The sequence below is a fragment of the Dicentrarchus labrax genome, unplaced genomic scaffold, assembly GCF_905237075.1.
Source record: "Dicentrarchus labrax unplaced genomic scaffold, dlabrax2021, whole genome shotgun sequence".
Lineage (NCBI taxonomy): Eukaryota > Metazoa > Chordata > Actinopteri > Moronidae > Dicentrarchus > Dicentrarchus labrax.
Genome location: NW_026136712.1, coordinates 7903603 through 7919764, shown reverse-complemented (window position 1 = coordinate 7919764; position 16162 = coordinate 7903603). Strand labels below are relative to the sequence as shown.

At 43.4% G+C, this 16162-nt stretch overlaps 1 protein-coding gene across 3 annotated transcripts in view; it reads right to left on the bottom strand.

Annotated features, from left to right (window-relative positions):
- Positions 1–320: 320 nt before the first annotated feature.
- Positions 321–16162, bottom strand: part of trrap (transformation/transcription domain-associated protein) — a 79545-nt gene continuing 63703 nt past the window's right edge. For all 3 annotated transcript variants that reach the window (XM_051417460.1, XM_051417461.1, XM_051417462.1), the window contains 9 exons: positions 15277–15367; positions 14730–14935; positions 13417–13678; positions 7836–8061; positions 7421–7638; positions 6400–6584; positions 5260–5463; positions 3352–3546; positions 321–1587 (listed from right to left, as the gene is read on the bottom strand). In XM_051417460.1, coding sequence (XP_051273420.1) covers positions 1303–1587; positions 3352–3546; positions 5260–5463; positions 6400–6584; positions 7421–7638; positions 7836–8061; positions 13417–13678; positions 14730–14935; positions 15277–15367 — 1872 coding nt within the window. In that variant the 3' untranslated portion in view covers positions 321–1302. The remainder of the gene's footprint in view (positions 1588–3351; positions 3547–5259; positions 5464–6399; positions 6585–7420; positions 7639–7835; positions 8062–13416; positions 13679–14729; positions 14936–15276; positions 15368–16162) is intronic.

Here is a 16162-nt window from a genome sequence, read left to right as displayed (position 1 = left end):
TCAGAGAATGGTTCGTCTGGAGTCATTTCACAGCATGAGTTATTACTGCAATAATATCCAAGAGTGCGTCCTTCAGGGTGATTATGGCTGTGACAGTGATGCAGTAGATGTGAGGCACAGATGGGGATTACTGGTTATTATTGCTGTTTTACAACTGGTAAAAAAAATAAAAAATAAACAAAAATAAAAAAACAAATGTGAGTGTTGCTTAATGGTAATTGTGAGCATAGCTGAAACTCATTTATGAGATTCATTGGGTAAAATTGTCCTAATGCGAAGAAGGAATCAGCAGGAGGTTACCGTTTAAGAGCCAACACAGCTTATGTATTAAAAAAGAGCATTTTATTAAAACAAAATGCTTATTTACAAAGCCAGAGATAATACATCTGTTGGAAAAGGCATTGTACCTTTACAAAAAGGGGGGAGGAATATTCATACACAGCCAGCTTGGGAATGACATATTTGCAGTAAAGTTGTTTTAGCTTATGACACTGTTTTTGCCCAGTAGTTGACTTTTGTTACAATACAACAGGACTGATGGAAAGACAAAACAATTGTAAAGTAAAATGGCTTTTGGAACAGTCAGACATGTTAATACAGGTCAGGCAGTGGGTAAAAAAAAAAGAAAGAGCATCCTCTGTTATTCACAGGATCATAACATTCCTCATTCGGCAGGGATAGAAAGGAAGCTACACATTTATCAGTTTAAATACCAATACACATCTGAGAGGACTAATGGCTATTTTATGGGGGGAAAATCAAAGTGGAAAAATTGTAAGCTCTTGATGCAGGCGAAATATAACACACACAGCTAAAGCAAACAACAGATTTCCCCACCTCTTAAATAAAAAAAAAACTCCCATTAGCTTGAGTGAGGGGCTCATAATGATACCTACACAAATATTTGTACTGTCTCCTTGTCATATTGAAGACACGGCAACTGGCATCACACATACAGTCCCTGTCATTCAGTTATAAAAATAAATATAAGTAGAAGGAGAAACTGTGTTCATAAAAAGATTCTATCAGTCCAGGTATAACTTCTAAGAATACTGGCAAGCCCTTCTCAAACCGTGACAGTCAGGACCTTTGTTTTGATTTGATTCCACTTAGCTAACTGGTTCAGTGTACTTTGATCAAGGGGAAAAAGAGTCCACCGGGCTTCTGTTGCAGTGAAGAGAAATATACATTTAACAACCCTTGTCCGTGCTTGTCAGATACGTAACAAAAGTAAACAAAAACGCATTTTCTTGCCCTGTATCTCACTTCCTCCTCCTCTACTGTGTCACATCATCTGGTTTCTCAGAGCCAGGGGTGCCAGGCAGGGTCCATGCGACACAGATTGTCCAGGCTGTTTGCTGCAGCCACCAGGGTGTTGACCTTACTCTCTCCTCCCTCGAACTGAGCCAGGTTATGGAGGCGGGTCATGATGGCTGTGACAGCCTTCTGGACCAATGAGACCAGCTGCTGGGAGTCCATGTTCTCCGGTTGGCCGGCTGGGGACAGAGGCATGGACGTGTCCTCTTGGGTCTTCTTGTGCCAGGCAATGATCTCATCGCGAAGCACTGCCTTCAGGATGCCATCAACCTATCAGAGACAGGAAATAGAGATGTACATTTCAAGAATTAACGGTGTAGAAACATGTACAATTAAACATACTGGATGTTTTTGTGTCATCTTGATTAATCTGGAAAATAAATTAACTTAATTAATTGACTTTATTTACCTTACAGTTTTGACAACAATACAATATGAAAATAATTCCATTTCATTCTTGAAAAAAAAAAAGGCTCACGGCCCTTTACGTTCTTTGTCTAGAGCTGGCTAGATCTCACAGCCTTCTTCTGCAGAAGGAGATGATCTTTGGGGACAAAGATCATCTCTGAACATAGACAGGGATTATGATTTTCCCCCAACTAAAAAAAAAATTGACCTTTTGTTAACGCTGCTTTTGGTCAGATTTTCATACATTTCAAAAAAGACTGCCCAGTTTTTGCATAATTTGTTACAACACAAAGCACTGTGTAAAGAGGCACAGTGCTTTGTGTTGTAACAAATTATGCAAAAACTAAAGTGGTGTATAAACCGTTCCACAGCACTGCAGTATAACAATATGATATACTGTGGGTGGTTGCTAACACATTACAGTTGTTCATGAGATTCCTCGCTAATTTGATAATTGTTGCATCTACTTGAAGTTCTCAATTATGTGCCAAAGGAATTCTGTTTATATACACTGACTGTGCCAACCTTCTGGGTAGACTTTCCTAAGCCATGTGTTCAAAGTCTCCATCATGGAAAGGAGAGCAATAATAAAACCTCAGTTTATATAAAGTCATTGCCAATCTCAAACATACACACAAAACAAAGCTGTTAAGCCCAATTAAGAATGTGTCAATCATCCTGAGGGAAATCTCTCTGTCTTGTTAGGAGCCCATTATGGAGCCACAGAACTGAAATGCATAACCAGTGAAACCATGACGGGGCCACAACACTAGCAATCGTCACCCAACTAGGTACAAACTGTTCCCCACCCTTACCTAAAGTGTTTATATGGTTTCAGGCTTCAATATATTTGAGTGGATGATTGTTACGTGTTCGTAGTGTTTTGTTGTTTTGCCTGGGAACATCCATTTTCTTGGACCACAAGAAGCACTGGCCTCTGGCACTCTGCCTTTACTAGTTCACATAGTCGATTGTTTTGTTTATTTGCATCTCCTGCTCCGTCCACATCAGTCAGACTTATAAGTAAGAGCCAGTCCTATACATAGACAACAGACGCCTGTCATTACTGCCCTGCTGCAGATACTTTGTACAACCCTCTGACTGCTCGTGCTTTCATTGCATTGTTTTTGTTTGGTTGTGCCTCGGTGAACTTCCTTTCTGGGTTTATCTAAGTTTAAGTGCAAAACAATATCTGGAGAATTTCGCAGGAGCTTAAATTTGACAACAAACCTGCACTGACACTGCCAGCTGGTTTGAACATCATATCTTAAATACATTTCCTAAACTCGTGCCATTTGGGACAAGTTGAGCAAGTGTCATTTTTCAACCCAGCACAGCGATGTGAAACTTCTACTTCTCACCAGGTTTGTTTAATATGGGTTAGTTAACATCTACAGACTACAGTAGGCTGTCAGTCAGTCTGCTATTTCAATCTCTTTATCAAAAAAATATAGACACTTTATGACCCATTTCTGTGTAAAAGGGTTGCGCACCCCATGCGTAAAAGAACATAAATAGAAGACTGTGCTATTTTTACAATCGTGGAACAGATCGCCAGGATTGTAAAAATAGGATCACAACAATGTAACTATTTTTAGAAGAGACCAGTGCTTGCAGACAAGTTACCTTAAAGTTTGGCTGCGCAAAGCATCGTGCCACAGCAATCATGGAGGCAGTGAGTGGGCCGGAAACACCGATGGTGGTCAGGAACTCAGAGATGTTTGGCGTCAGGCGGAACGGAACGGGGCGATTAGCATCCAGGTCGCCTGTGGCGTCGTTGATGTCGAAGCGGAAGTAGGAGACATTCAGCTTTCCTGTGTCCTGAAAACAGAGTATAAAGGTAAACGGTAAAGTACAAGTCAGACAAACAAAGTGTGTATATGTGAGGTATACTCTATGTATACGTGTGTAAGAGGGAGGATGTTTTAAATAAAGCATTGTTCATTGTTCACCTGCTCATAACCACTAGCAAATAAACAAAATCATCTATGAATATTCCTTTCTGCAGTGTTCTCCACAGTCCTGTAAGAAAATAACTCTTCTTCAGAAAGGCTAAGGGAGTTACAAAACAAGCTCACACCAACGAAATGGCTGCAGTTATTGATCTGCGTGCCCCAGACACCGTAACACGTCAAACTATCAGCAGCAGAACATCTATAATCCTCAATTCACTCCCACTCCCCTCTCCCCCCTCGCTCCCCACTGACTTAAATATATACAGCTGAGTTTTCATCCATAAGCCTGCATTTATGTGCGAGAGGACCGCTACACAAGAAGCCATTCTGGGGAAGATAAGCTCCCTTATATGAAAAGGTGAGTGGCTCTGACAGCTTTATAGCAGAGCATTTCATTCCAGCTCGTGCTCCCTCTCCTCCTCTGTCTCGCCTCTTTCCCTCCTTCTCCTTAATTCCCTCCCCTCCTGTCTCTCTCTCCTACTGTCATTTGCTCCTACAGCCCCCAGCGGAGGGCCTCAAGGCAGTGGGCTGAGACACCAGCAACCCCCAGGAGGCTAAGATAAGCCCACAGACGGTTGGCTGTGGAGGCAGCCCTCAGAATGCTAAATCACCACACCAGCGGTCAGTGATTTGGCTTCATTTTTGGGCTGGTGTGAGTGTGGTGACGCTACATTAGAGTGTCACATGTAGTGACTAGTGTGTGAGAAATGACAGATACTGGGTGATTTTCAGAACAAATGTCAATGATATCAAAGGAGACAGAGAGATAGTCAGATTCTCAAGAAACGCCTTATTAAGACCGGTGTTTTACAGTGTAATTAAGTCATTGAATTAAGGCCCTGATGAATGTCACAAAGCAGTGCATTTTTTTGTGTTGATGTCTTGAAGCATCACTGAGCTCTCTAAGCATTAACTTGAAGGAACTTAAGGTCTCTGTTTAGGCAGGGTGGGGCACAATGCTATAGCTGTGATGTCCTGTCCTTGCACTCGCTCTCTCTGTTTGTGTGTGTGTGGGTGTGTGTGTGTGTGTGTGTGTACACTCTCCGTACCGTAATCCTCCTGTGTCTAATGGGATCTGCGGAGTGGAACAGGCAGAGAGGGGGCTTAATACCAGTGCTTAGCTGCCCGGAGGAACGCCTGTCAGCAAAGGCCGATTAGGATCAGAGGGGAGGGGTGGCCGACTGACACAATCATCTTTAATAATGACTTTGAGAAAGCTGTCTGCAGACCCCAAGCACCAAACAGATGTGTGTGTGTGGACTGAGAGGCGGACGCACGCACGCACAAACACGGCCTCTTCAAATTGAAACGTCTTTGATAGCTGTAGAGCAGAGGGAATGAATATAACGTTCTGTCAAAACATCCTTCGCATTGACAGCGGCTGGCTGACTGATAGGCGTAGCGTGAATGTCATGGGGGAGAATAGTAATTCATACGGCTAGATATGGGCAGGGTAATGGTGATCTCTTAATGCATCTATGAGAGTGTGTATCTATTGAATTAGCCCCTGTCACACGGTGCCCACTTGCCCTTGACAGAAAGTCCAACATGTTTTCTTCCTTGTGTATGTTTCTCCTACCTGTGCTATCTGCAGCATCTCAGGGTTCAGCCTGTTGAGATGGAGCATGAACTCGGCCAGACCTATGAGGGCCAGCTGGATGGTGAACATCTTACGGAAGGTCCAGTAATCGGTGGCATTGGGGAAGGTGTGTAGAGCCCACTCCTTCAGCATGCTGCGAGGGACCATGTTCCCTTGCACCTCCTTCAGGATGTCCCGCAGGACCTGGAAGTAGACAGGAGTGGGGGTAGAGGTTAAGGTAGGCAGAAAAAAATATTGGGCCTTGTGTTAATGTTCTACTTTATTCAACACAACGGTCCACCTTTTTTTAACTTAACACAAAACTGCCAAATAGATAGGATTCTATGTCAACAGTTGTTGGTGGATTTTCTTATTCCCAGGACCAAAAGTAAATGACCTGACTGCAGATCATTTTCCAGCTATCTAAAATATCAACAAGAAATGTCAGGAGTGCAAAGATGAGGTGGAGATAGAATTTCTTCACCAAAAAGAGCCTTAACAAAATACAATGCAGCCACTAAACACATTAAAATTAAGAAACGGGCCTGGTTGGACAATTTATTCTTTTTGATAGATTGTTTAGGTGATAATCAGTCTCCAGGAACAGACAGCATAATTTAACACTTTGCCATCTTGATGCAAAACCGAAGAACAACACAGCTAGAAGTGAATTCAGCCAATCAGGAAGAGCACATCTATTATCTGTTGACTGGTTAATATAAGCTTGAAAATTACATTTTCACCACAGACAAAGACCCTAATCAGAGAAAATAATCTCCATCCAAAACCACGAACATTCAAATTTGGTTATTTTTAATATTTCAAATTAACTGAAGTGTTCCTTTATAGGTTGATAAAACAACCCTATATATTATGCTAAATAAATCACATAAAACTAATTTGAATGTCAAAAGGCTATTTTTCTTATAGATACATGGTTTTCAAAGGACAGCAAGAAAATGCTCAAATGCTTTCTATGTATCCATAGTATGGCTGCTTGAAGCTACTGTTAATTACTGTTAGCTACTGCCAATTATAATTCAATCAGCCAGGATGCATATCAATGTAGGGAATTAAAGCTGGTCACAGCTGTAATATGTGTGTATGTATGCAGGTGTGTGGATATGATCTTCTTCATACCTGGTGGCTGGCTTGTGTGCCTCTGGCCTGCACAGTGGCCAGACGGTCATAATATCTGGAAATGGGGTTGTCATGTTCGATGCCCTTCTTGGCACAGCGTTGTTTGTAGATTTCCACCAGTGACAGAGATGAAGGGTTGTCCTCTACCAGCCGCATCTGAGGCGACACTGCCACCACTCGGGGTACTGGAGATATGGAGGGAGGGAGAGGAGGAAGACAGGATACAGGTGGGAAAGGGATAAGGGGGGGAGAGAAGGGGAAAGATATAAGACAGAGTGGTAGTAGGAAAATAACCACGTCAGTGACACACAAACTGTAAACATTTGGCTTCATTTGCAAGCAAACAGTCCCTGTTTTACAACAGTGTAGACCACAGATCTAAACCTACAACTTAAATACTTCAGAGTTGGCAAACAGCTGCACTGAAGACGTGCCATCGCTCAACACCAAGCTGAGTCGTAGGAGACAACAGGCTGCGCATTGGTCGCACAGTGAAAGCAGTCCAAACATTTACATACACTGGCACCCAAAATCAATTCAATACCAGCCATTCCAGTTGGGAGAAAATGGGTTGGAAGGGACTGTTGAATTCCCTGTCCATATTTCCCCTTAAACAAACCAATCAAGTGCATAAATGGAAAGCGGGCAAACATCTGGGTGGAGGCAAACCACAAGGGGACTACAGGAGAGGAAATAGCACTTGAAAGCAAATTGAAATTGTGTGTGTGGTGTGTGAGTAAGACAGAAAAAGAAGATAAATGAAAGGAGAGGGTCAGTGCCAATTGTTCTCAGTGTACAGTTGAACTAGGGGTGACCATGTGTTTCTGATTGGATCCGGGATGACCAGATACATGTAAAAACTCATGCAGGGATAGATGATGACAACTAATAGAAAAAACACACACACACACACACACACACACACACACACACAGCATAATCTTGGTACAATTGCATCCCTAGTTCCTGTATGTTTGAACCTCTGCACCCAGGCACCCATCTTTCTTATCTGTGGTCCTACCAGTGAAGAAGAGGTGTCTCTTGGTGGTCTCCTTCCTCTTTTCCAGACAGGGGTTGAGGAGGCGCAGAAGCTGCAGGACCCTCTCCTCTCGGCGTGACTCGGTCAGGCAAGCGTCGTTCATCACCAGGTAAGGGTAGATCTTGCCATTGTGGCCGCGAATGTAGAGACGACGTGCTGCTGTGTTGTGTTTCTGAACGATTTCCACTCTGGGCATGAACCTGGAGAGAGGTACAGAGAGACAGAACCAATGTAACAAACAATGTGGGAGGAATGATATGTGGCTACAACTCTCCTGTGTGATTTCATGTGTATTTTATACATAGACAGCAGAAGCTCTAAATCTCTTCCATTCATTCCAAGGCTCAATTTGGCTCAAGACTAGTGTTGTATAACATCCTGTTTACTAGGCCTTTACCTTGCGATCTTGATGTAATAATGCGTCGGTTTGGGCATGAGGAACTCCCCAGGGATCTCTACTTCGGCCGTCTGTGCAGAGAAGTTGCTGAGGAAGCGACACTTCTCCTCAATGAGGAAAAACTTGGGCAGCTGCTTGGTCTTGGCCTCCAGGATCTTGATCCACTTCTTCAGCTTGGAGATCAAGTTGTGAAGCTTCATGGAGCCTGGTACGCTGAAGTCAAAGTCTGGTAGGGAAGAAGAAGAAAAAAAGTTATTGTTACAAGAAATATCTCCTTATAGCGCTGGACTTTCATTATCTTATTTCCCGGCTCTCCAAGTGTCTCCCATCCTTCCTGTCAAATGGCTTTTAAATGGGCCTGATGGACTTAATGATTTGTTAATCAGCGATTGAAAGAAGATTGGGATATTAAAAAATCAAAAAACGAGAAGAAAGCAACAACAAAAAAAAAAAACTGCAGTGATTCCAAGGTGGCCAGATTAAATGCTCAGACTGGCTGCGAAAGTCTGAATGCGGCATTCAATGAACTACACTTTCCCCTCCGTAACCAACTATCCTCAATATGCCCTTCAGTGAGACACTAACCCTGCTGAACTGTTCCAGTGGAGCTGCTCTCAAACTGTAACACAGTGGGCAGCTCCCAAATGAGTTTGTGTGTATGTGACCTTTAACCTCTCCTGCAGCTATATGCTCCCACACCTGTGCTATAAATACGAATATGTTTCTAAGTAACCTTGCCAAATAAAATACTATAAGGGGTTAAAACACATGCAAGCGTCAAACGCACAAGGGAGTCGAAGTAGAGTCAAATATGAATAAAGAAAATAGAAAAGAAATAAATAGAATCAAAGAAAATAATGTTTACATGACATTTCAGTGCAAATGCTGCAGGGCCTGTTTGAAAACAGTTAAGATTAATTAAAGTGAGATCTGGGTATTTACTTAACTGTTATTTACCCAGTAACATGGACTAAGAACACCTTGTTTTTCACAGTGATGTCTTAGGGGAGGGCATTGGTTACACAAACCTTCATCTGGGAAATGCCCATTCTAAATATTATGTTGCACTGTTGGCCACTCCACTCCAGCACTGTGATGCCTTGCTTGAGGGAACTTCATGGATAAGTTATTCATGGTGGGCTTGCAGCACAAGAAGTACTGTTTGCTCTATCGACTTAAAACTCCCTGATGGAGGCTGGGAGCTGATTAAATTAGAGCTATAAAAATGAGAGTCTTAAAGTATTAAATTCCTGTTTCAAGTCACAACTCATATTGCACATAAGATATTGTGATGAGCTGCAGCAATAACAACGGAAGGAGGGGAAGTGAGCCAGGCAGGTTTTCCATTTTAGAGTAAAGCCCCCAGGACATCTCTGTAACATGAATGCGTGCACGCACACACACCTACCGCTCCTATTTCAGTATACCCTGTTGTGCTGCCTGTTATAATGAATCCATGAAACTGCAAGGCCTTGCCATTTCAAACCCGTTCAATCTCTCCCAGAGTGAGACCTCCTAATACTTTAAATAAGCCCTTTAAAACAGCCAATGTTCTTTTCGGAGTGGCCCTATTTCGCTATCCGTCTGCCTGCAATTCACCTGCCTCGATAGCAGAGGTAAAATTGAAACAGTCCTGAGGAATTGCAACCCGACAACAATTCAGTACCATAAAAGTGTATAATGCTTACAAATAGAAAAAGCGAGACATGCTCCACTCCTCGCCACACCATGAAGCAATATAGCAATATAATTCCATCTTTATTAGATATAAAACGTTTTATCTGTTTAAATCTCGAGATGGCTGCACACACAAGACGCAGGAATTATGTTATTACAGCTCATGAAAACAATTTGAAGTTAAAACTAAATATGTTAACAAACACAGGCAGAGCTCTAACTGTAGTTTTAACTCGGGACGTGCTATAAATTTGAATTCTTCAATGCAGTGGTCAGCTGGTCAGACTGTTTGTCTGATCAGTGGTGCATTGTGAATGTCACATTATGTGTGAACAGATGACGTAGCACCCACCCACCCTCAGGCCAGCCAGACAGAGACATTGCACATAACAGACGGACTGTAGCTACACGTTTTACAGTTAATCTATTGGCCTTGGGATATCTGATATTTATGCAAACTTTGTCAGAAAGGACCAACTGGTGTTCTGTTCTGTCATACTATAATTAACCTAATTACTCACAGTACATTCATTTAAACATTTAAACATGCGCCAACATTAAACATATGAGAGAAACTACATGGGTGCTCTGAGGAGAGTGCGATACAGCCAGCAAGACCAGAAGACAGTTATTTTCAGTCCCCCTGAACTCGTCTTTGACCCCTGCTCTGTCAGCTAGCTGGGGTAATAGGATGCTGAGAGAAAGAGTGCGGTGTGGAAAGTACCCAGGCTGCTCTCTGACCTGTGTGTAGAAACCAGGGCTGGTTTTCTGCCCTACCTGGCCTGCCTGACAGACCACAGCAGAGGATCTGCACTGCTGCACCAAATTATGGATCCAGACTCAGGAGGTGAGCCACCTCTGTATATAAAACCATCATTCCCTCATGACTCAGTGTGGGATTGTATGTATGTGTGTGGTGAGATGCAGTGATCTCAACTTTATTATGTCGGCTGAAGTTTTGAGCGTTTCAGAGGGCATCACAGCAGCATGGAGGTAAAGGGGTTTCTGGCAATACAAGTTCACATTTAAACTTTATGACTGACAACTATGTACTGAAGGTACATAGGTGCTGAGCCAAACTGCTATACAGCATTATACTGAGTTAACTATGCTAAATGTCATTTTAGCATGACAAATGACTATTCAATAGGCACAGAATTAAAAAGCCAGGAAACTTGCATTTCTTTCAGAAAAAGCTCTTCTGACAAAAGTCTTTGGAACAGATCCACTGCTAAAACAGTAACTCATGCAAATAGCATTCGCCGTAATTGGATTTGAATGCCTCCCTGCTGCCAAATGTTATATGTGCACACATAAACCCATATTTTCCGGCCCACAAACCCTGTGAAAGCGAGTGAGCCACTAACGTGGTGCGGGGAATGGGAGCTTGGCTGCTCAGCAGCTCTGTAAACCCTGTTTGTTCCGCTCTGGAAGGCTTGTGTGGTTTCAGTCTCTGTCGGCCCTGCTCCCACATCGCCGTGGGGACAGCTGGGTAGCGATGGTCGGCAGGCACCCTACGAGGCAGAAGCCCTGGTGACGCCTGGCTGCGTGAACACAGCTGGCACTGCAACATCTGGTAAGATTCATCAGCGCAGCGCTCACTCTGAGTCTCGCTCACTCTGGTTTGTGTTGTTCATTCAGTCAGTCCATGTGCCATTCCCGTGCTTTTGCTCGCTAATGTCATCACACCTGTCTTCATGTTTTCTCTCAGACTCTCATGACTGTTGTTTTTGTCACCCTTATTACAGCTTTTTTCTTTCGGAGTCAGGTGAACATTTTCCCTCTAGCTGCTTTTCATTCACTCACTGTCCTTGTCCTCGTCTATCCCAGGGCCAAACACATTAGCTCTATTGGCCACTCTCAGGACCAGTGGAGGGGAAAAGCACAAGAGAGACTGAAGAGCGGGGGGGGGTAAAAAAGGAGAGGCCAGTCCATTTACTGTGAGTGCAATTCAGCAAACATGTATGTGCAGTCAGTCCGTAACAGTGAAAAGGAGTCAGTAGAGAGGTTTATTTGAACACTGAAAGCTGGGGGAGCTGCAGACAGTGCTTGTTTAAACCAGGTCCGGTGAACTGTGGTTCAACTCCCTTATGCAATGTAGGAAAACAGACACGTGGCTTCCAAAAACAGAGGAATGATTGTTTTGAGAAAAATGTCTCAGAGGGGGCCTTGGCTAAACTAGAACTGCACCTGTCCTGTTGGATTCCACAGCTTGCATATGAATCTGAAAATGCAGTCCAAAATGACTGAAGGCTTCATCATTGCCTTACAAGCATCCACATGAATATCACAGAAATTTTTGCTTTGAAATGTTGTTAATGCAAAACTGGGGATGGATCAGAGAACTGTCTCTCATTGCAGAGTGTCTTCCAACTCCTAATCTTTGATGTCACATCAGTGAACTATCCTCAGACACTACATTGGTAGGAATTTTCAGAGGTTTCAGGATTTAAAAAGGTAGGTAATTTTAAGATACAAGCTACAAACTGTCGATAATTCACACTGTCATTTGGTTACCCCAATTATGGCATGACATTTGACATTAGTGTGTCTGGTCTGATTTTTTCTGTAATGAGTCCATAATAGCCATCCTGCTACTGTTTTGAAACAATATATAACAGGGAAAGGGAATTAAGGGTTTCATCTTTGTGTCAAGTAGCAGTATACTCTTAAATTCAACAACCTGTTCCAGTATTCTATGAGCTATATTCACTTTTGGCACAGAAAGCAATCTGTAAGCAATGCTTGGTCACCTGGCAAAAATACTGCTCCAACAACAATAAAACAGCAATTGTCTTGTGGCTAGTGGTACTTGGTTGCCAAACTGGGGTTACACTACATTTACATTTCAATATATTGATTGTTGCCCAGCACCAATATGGTGGAAATTATTAGCCTCTGGTGAATATGTCTAAACTATTAATGCATTGTGAATCTATTCCCCCCCGATATAAAAAGCTGCCAAGAAATAAAATAATTGAATTACAGTAAAAGAAAAGAGATGTAGTGAAACAAATAATGTTTTACAGACTTTTAAACTCTACTCACACCAAAGACTGAATTTCTACAACAGAGTTTGCAGTTCATAGGTCCAGCTGAGGCAAAAGCACTCAGAATCTTCTGCTGGATTTTATCAAATTCTGAGGTTTTGTGCTTGTTGAGATCATCATCGCAGTGCTGCACCAACTTAGATTAGAAATGCAGCTGACTTGTGTATAATCAAAACCAGTACACACACACACGCGCACGCGCACACGCACACGCACACGCACACGCACACACACACACACACACACACACACAGAAATCCCATCATCTTATTGGGAACCTTAATTACATTGCAGAAACCAATGCCCCAGCTGCTCTAAGCGACAGTGCAGTCTGTCCTGACAGCGCTGATATGAGCAGCACAAGTGTCCATGTGGATGTAACGTAACTGGTTCAATATATTGCTACAGAGGCCAGTTGGGCACCAGTCTCATCATTTAAACTAGTGTAGACATACAGTAACACAAATGCTACTCTTGCTTGCTGAAAGGGGGCTGATGTCTGAGGCCAGGCTTTAGGGAGAAGAGCTAGGAGGTGTTGCTGGTTTCGCTACCTGTCCAATTGTTGCACCTTGTCAAAAAAAGTTTTTTGTTGGTTGCCTGAAAACATATGCCTCACATTTTTTTGTCTCTTAAAATTTCCATGTGTGGATGAAGTTGCAAAGAGGTAACCTAGCAATGCCAAAAGTTAACACGGCTGACCGCCATGAAACTAAAATAAACAAACAACTGTTCAAAAAGTAAACACAAGAACAACCTCAAAATGAAAGGGCTTTTCAACGCTTGTTTTTCTGTCTGATCTGTATGTTTCTAAGTCAATACAGCCAGTCGTGAGTATATTTGAAAAGCCAACCAACCTGTTGTGAACTGTCCCTTCATCTTCTGGAAAACAGGGTCCTGGGCTGTGGCTTGGGCCCGACGGGCTAGCGACTCAGAGGCAGCGCTGGAGAACATAGTGGAAACATTGGAGACGTTCTCCAAGCCAACACCAAAGGTGCTAACCAGCTTCTTGACAAAGTTCAGTGTGTGCGGTGTGATCTTGGCGTCCGACACTGCACCACTCTTCTCAAAGGCCACCGAGTAGCATTTAGCAAGGCCTTGTTGGAGCTGCCTCAAGACCTGTAGAGAGAGGAGGAGGATGGAGAAAAACTTAATAAAGATGCTCCAAAAAAATTCTCCAAATCATTTTTGCATCAGTTGAGTCTGACCTCTGACAAATGGACATAGGTAAGGACAGAGACACACATATATATGTTTCTTAAGGAACAAAGGTGCAGCGATGTGATATCATACAATAACCAAAGCAAGACTGAGAGACAAGGTGCTGATGGCATAAGCATGCCTCTGCCCCTGCTTGCCCCGTGGAACGAAGCATAGAGTCTGCAGCTGCTGCCGAGTGCCCAAAAGCATCACAGATAATCACACAGAGACACACACACACACACACACACACACACCAACTAACTTCCGTCCCTAAATCCCTTGCCCCATCCTACACGCTCACTGCACCCATCCATCACCTGTCTCAGTCTTCTCGCCTCCTGCTGCCTCTTTGTCCCAGTCTTCCCCTCCACCCACAGGCTGGGTACCTTACACAGAGGCTGCCTAGCATGGCTAAAACAATTTGCAGCAGCACCAAGTTGAAGTCAGGCCTACCCCTGCACTGACATCTGCACAATTAGCTAGGGGGGAAAAAGGCTGCTGGCTGAATGGATGATTTAAGTCGACATGCGCTTCAACAAAAAGGATTATATAATAATGAATTTGGTGGGGGGCGGGGGGGGATCTACCAGCTGAAATTTACACAAGTCTACTGTCAATTCTGTTTTGAATATAATCTACCATTAATAGGTTTATGTCAACAAAATTAGTTCGGTCAGGGAATGAGAAACAGTGATGACATATTCACAGACAAGTCAGAATAACACCTTAGACTAAACAGATGTGTCGGCCCACCAGAGAGACGGGATGTGCAAACTGTGGTCATCTGGTCAACCAGGTGGCGTGACACACATACTCCAAATGTGCACTCCGAATTGCGTTCACACATATGCAGAGATGCATGAAAACACAGCCACCTGTATTGTTTTCTCACCATCTGATCCAGTAAAAACACACACGTAGCAACAAAGCCAGACACACACGAAACCAACACTTTTGTTCTTCTCACCTCTTCATGCCAGTTCTCCCTGAACCACACCATCTGGTCCACGATGCCCTCGAGGGAGGAGAGCAGGGTGGGGTGCAATTCCCGCTGCATGTGCATGATGCGGCTACAGCGCCACATTGGGGCCGTGGCCCGGATAGGCCCTGGGTCAGAGGCCCCTGAGTGAGGCTGGGCCCCCACTGAACTGGGCTGCTGTTGTCCAGATGCATCTGGGGAAGAAGAGTGGTGAGTGGTGGAGAGGGGGGTGTGACAGAAGGAAAAGAGGAGGCAGGGAGGAAAGAGGGGAAATAAGGGAAATTAGGATCAGAAAAGCAAAAACAAAAACAAGCAGAGGCAAATTCTACAATTTCTTGAAATACAAACCATTGAAGAACAGATGTGCAGCCCAGTGTAACACTGGTTATATGTTACAGAGCCTATTCCATATGCTATAAACATAACCCATATGTACCTTTACATTTAATAAATCAGCATGGTGAAAGTATAAAAGAGCTTTTAATGTTCAGAGTGTGGTAATGGGCCAACAAACTAGCCAGCCATGTTTACTTACCACTTTTGTAGCGCTCCCTCTGCTCGATCTTGAGTGTCAGGTAAAGGGTGCGGATAGGGAAGTAGACAGCCTGGGGGTACACTCGTCCCACCTAGCAGATAAAAGAGGGTCACAGATTACATTTCAAAGACTCCCCCTCAGGACAGCAAAGGAGAGAGAGTGAGGGTGAGAGAGAAAGAGGCAGACAGAGGTAGAGAAAGAAGAGATGGAGGGAGAGTGGGATAGAGAGATACTGTTTGTGTGTTAGAGAGAGAAGGAGAGAGATCATACTGATACAGCCAGAGACCACTGCTGTAACAGAGGGAGTGTTTGAAGCTTTGAGGCAGGGGAGTTAGGGAAGTTAAAAACACGTCATGGCTGAATTACAAAACTGAATGTGACTGATGATGAAATTGCCCTCAAGACTTTCAAGAAAAGTCACCGACAACATTGGAAGGCTTAACGGATGAAGTCAGGACATAAGAGACTTCAGGTTTTAAAACACATATCAAATTCACCTCAAACTTGGAGGAGTAAAATTGCTTTAAATACAGCAGGTGAATTCACTGTCTACCTTTGGTGTATAAACTATAGATCTGTCTCAGGTCACAGTGTAGTCAGTAGGTAGGATTAGTTGGTTACATAGTCCTGTAGTTCGGCATCCAAGCTAGAGCATTTTCTGAAATCAAGATTATGTATTCACTGAAAATGTCTGTTGCTAAAACAAGAAATTAAACACACACACACACACACACACACACACACACACACACACACACACACACACACACACACACACACACACACACACACACACACACACACACACACACACACACACACACACACACACACACACACACACACACACACACACACACACACACACACGGCTAGCTACCTTTCC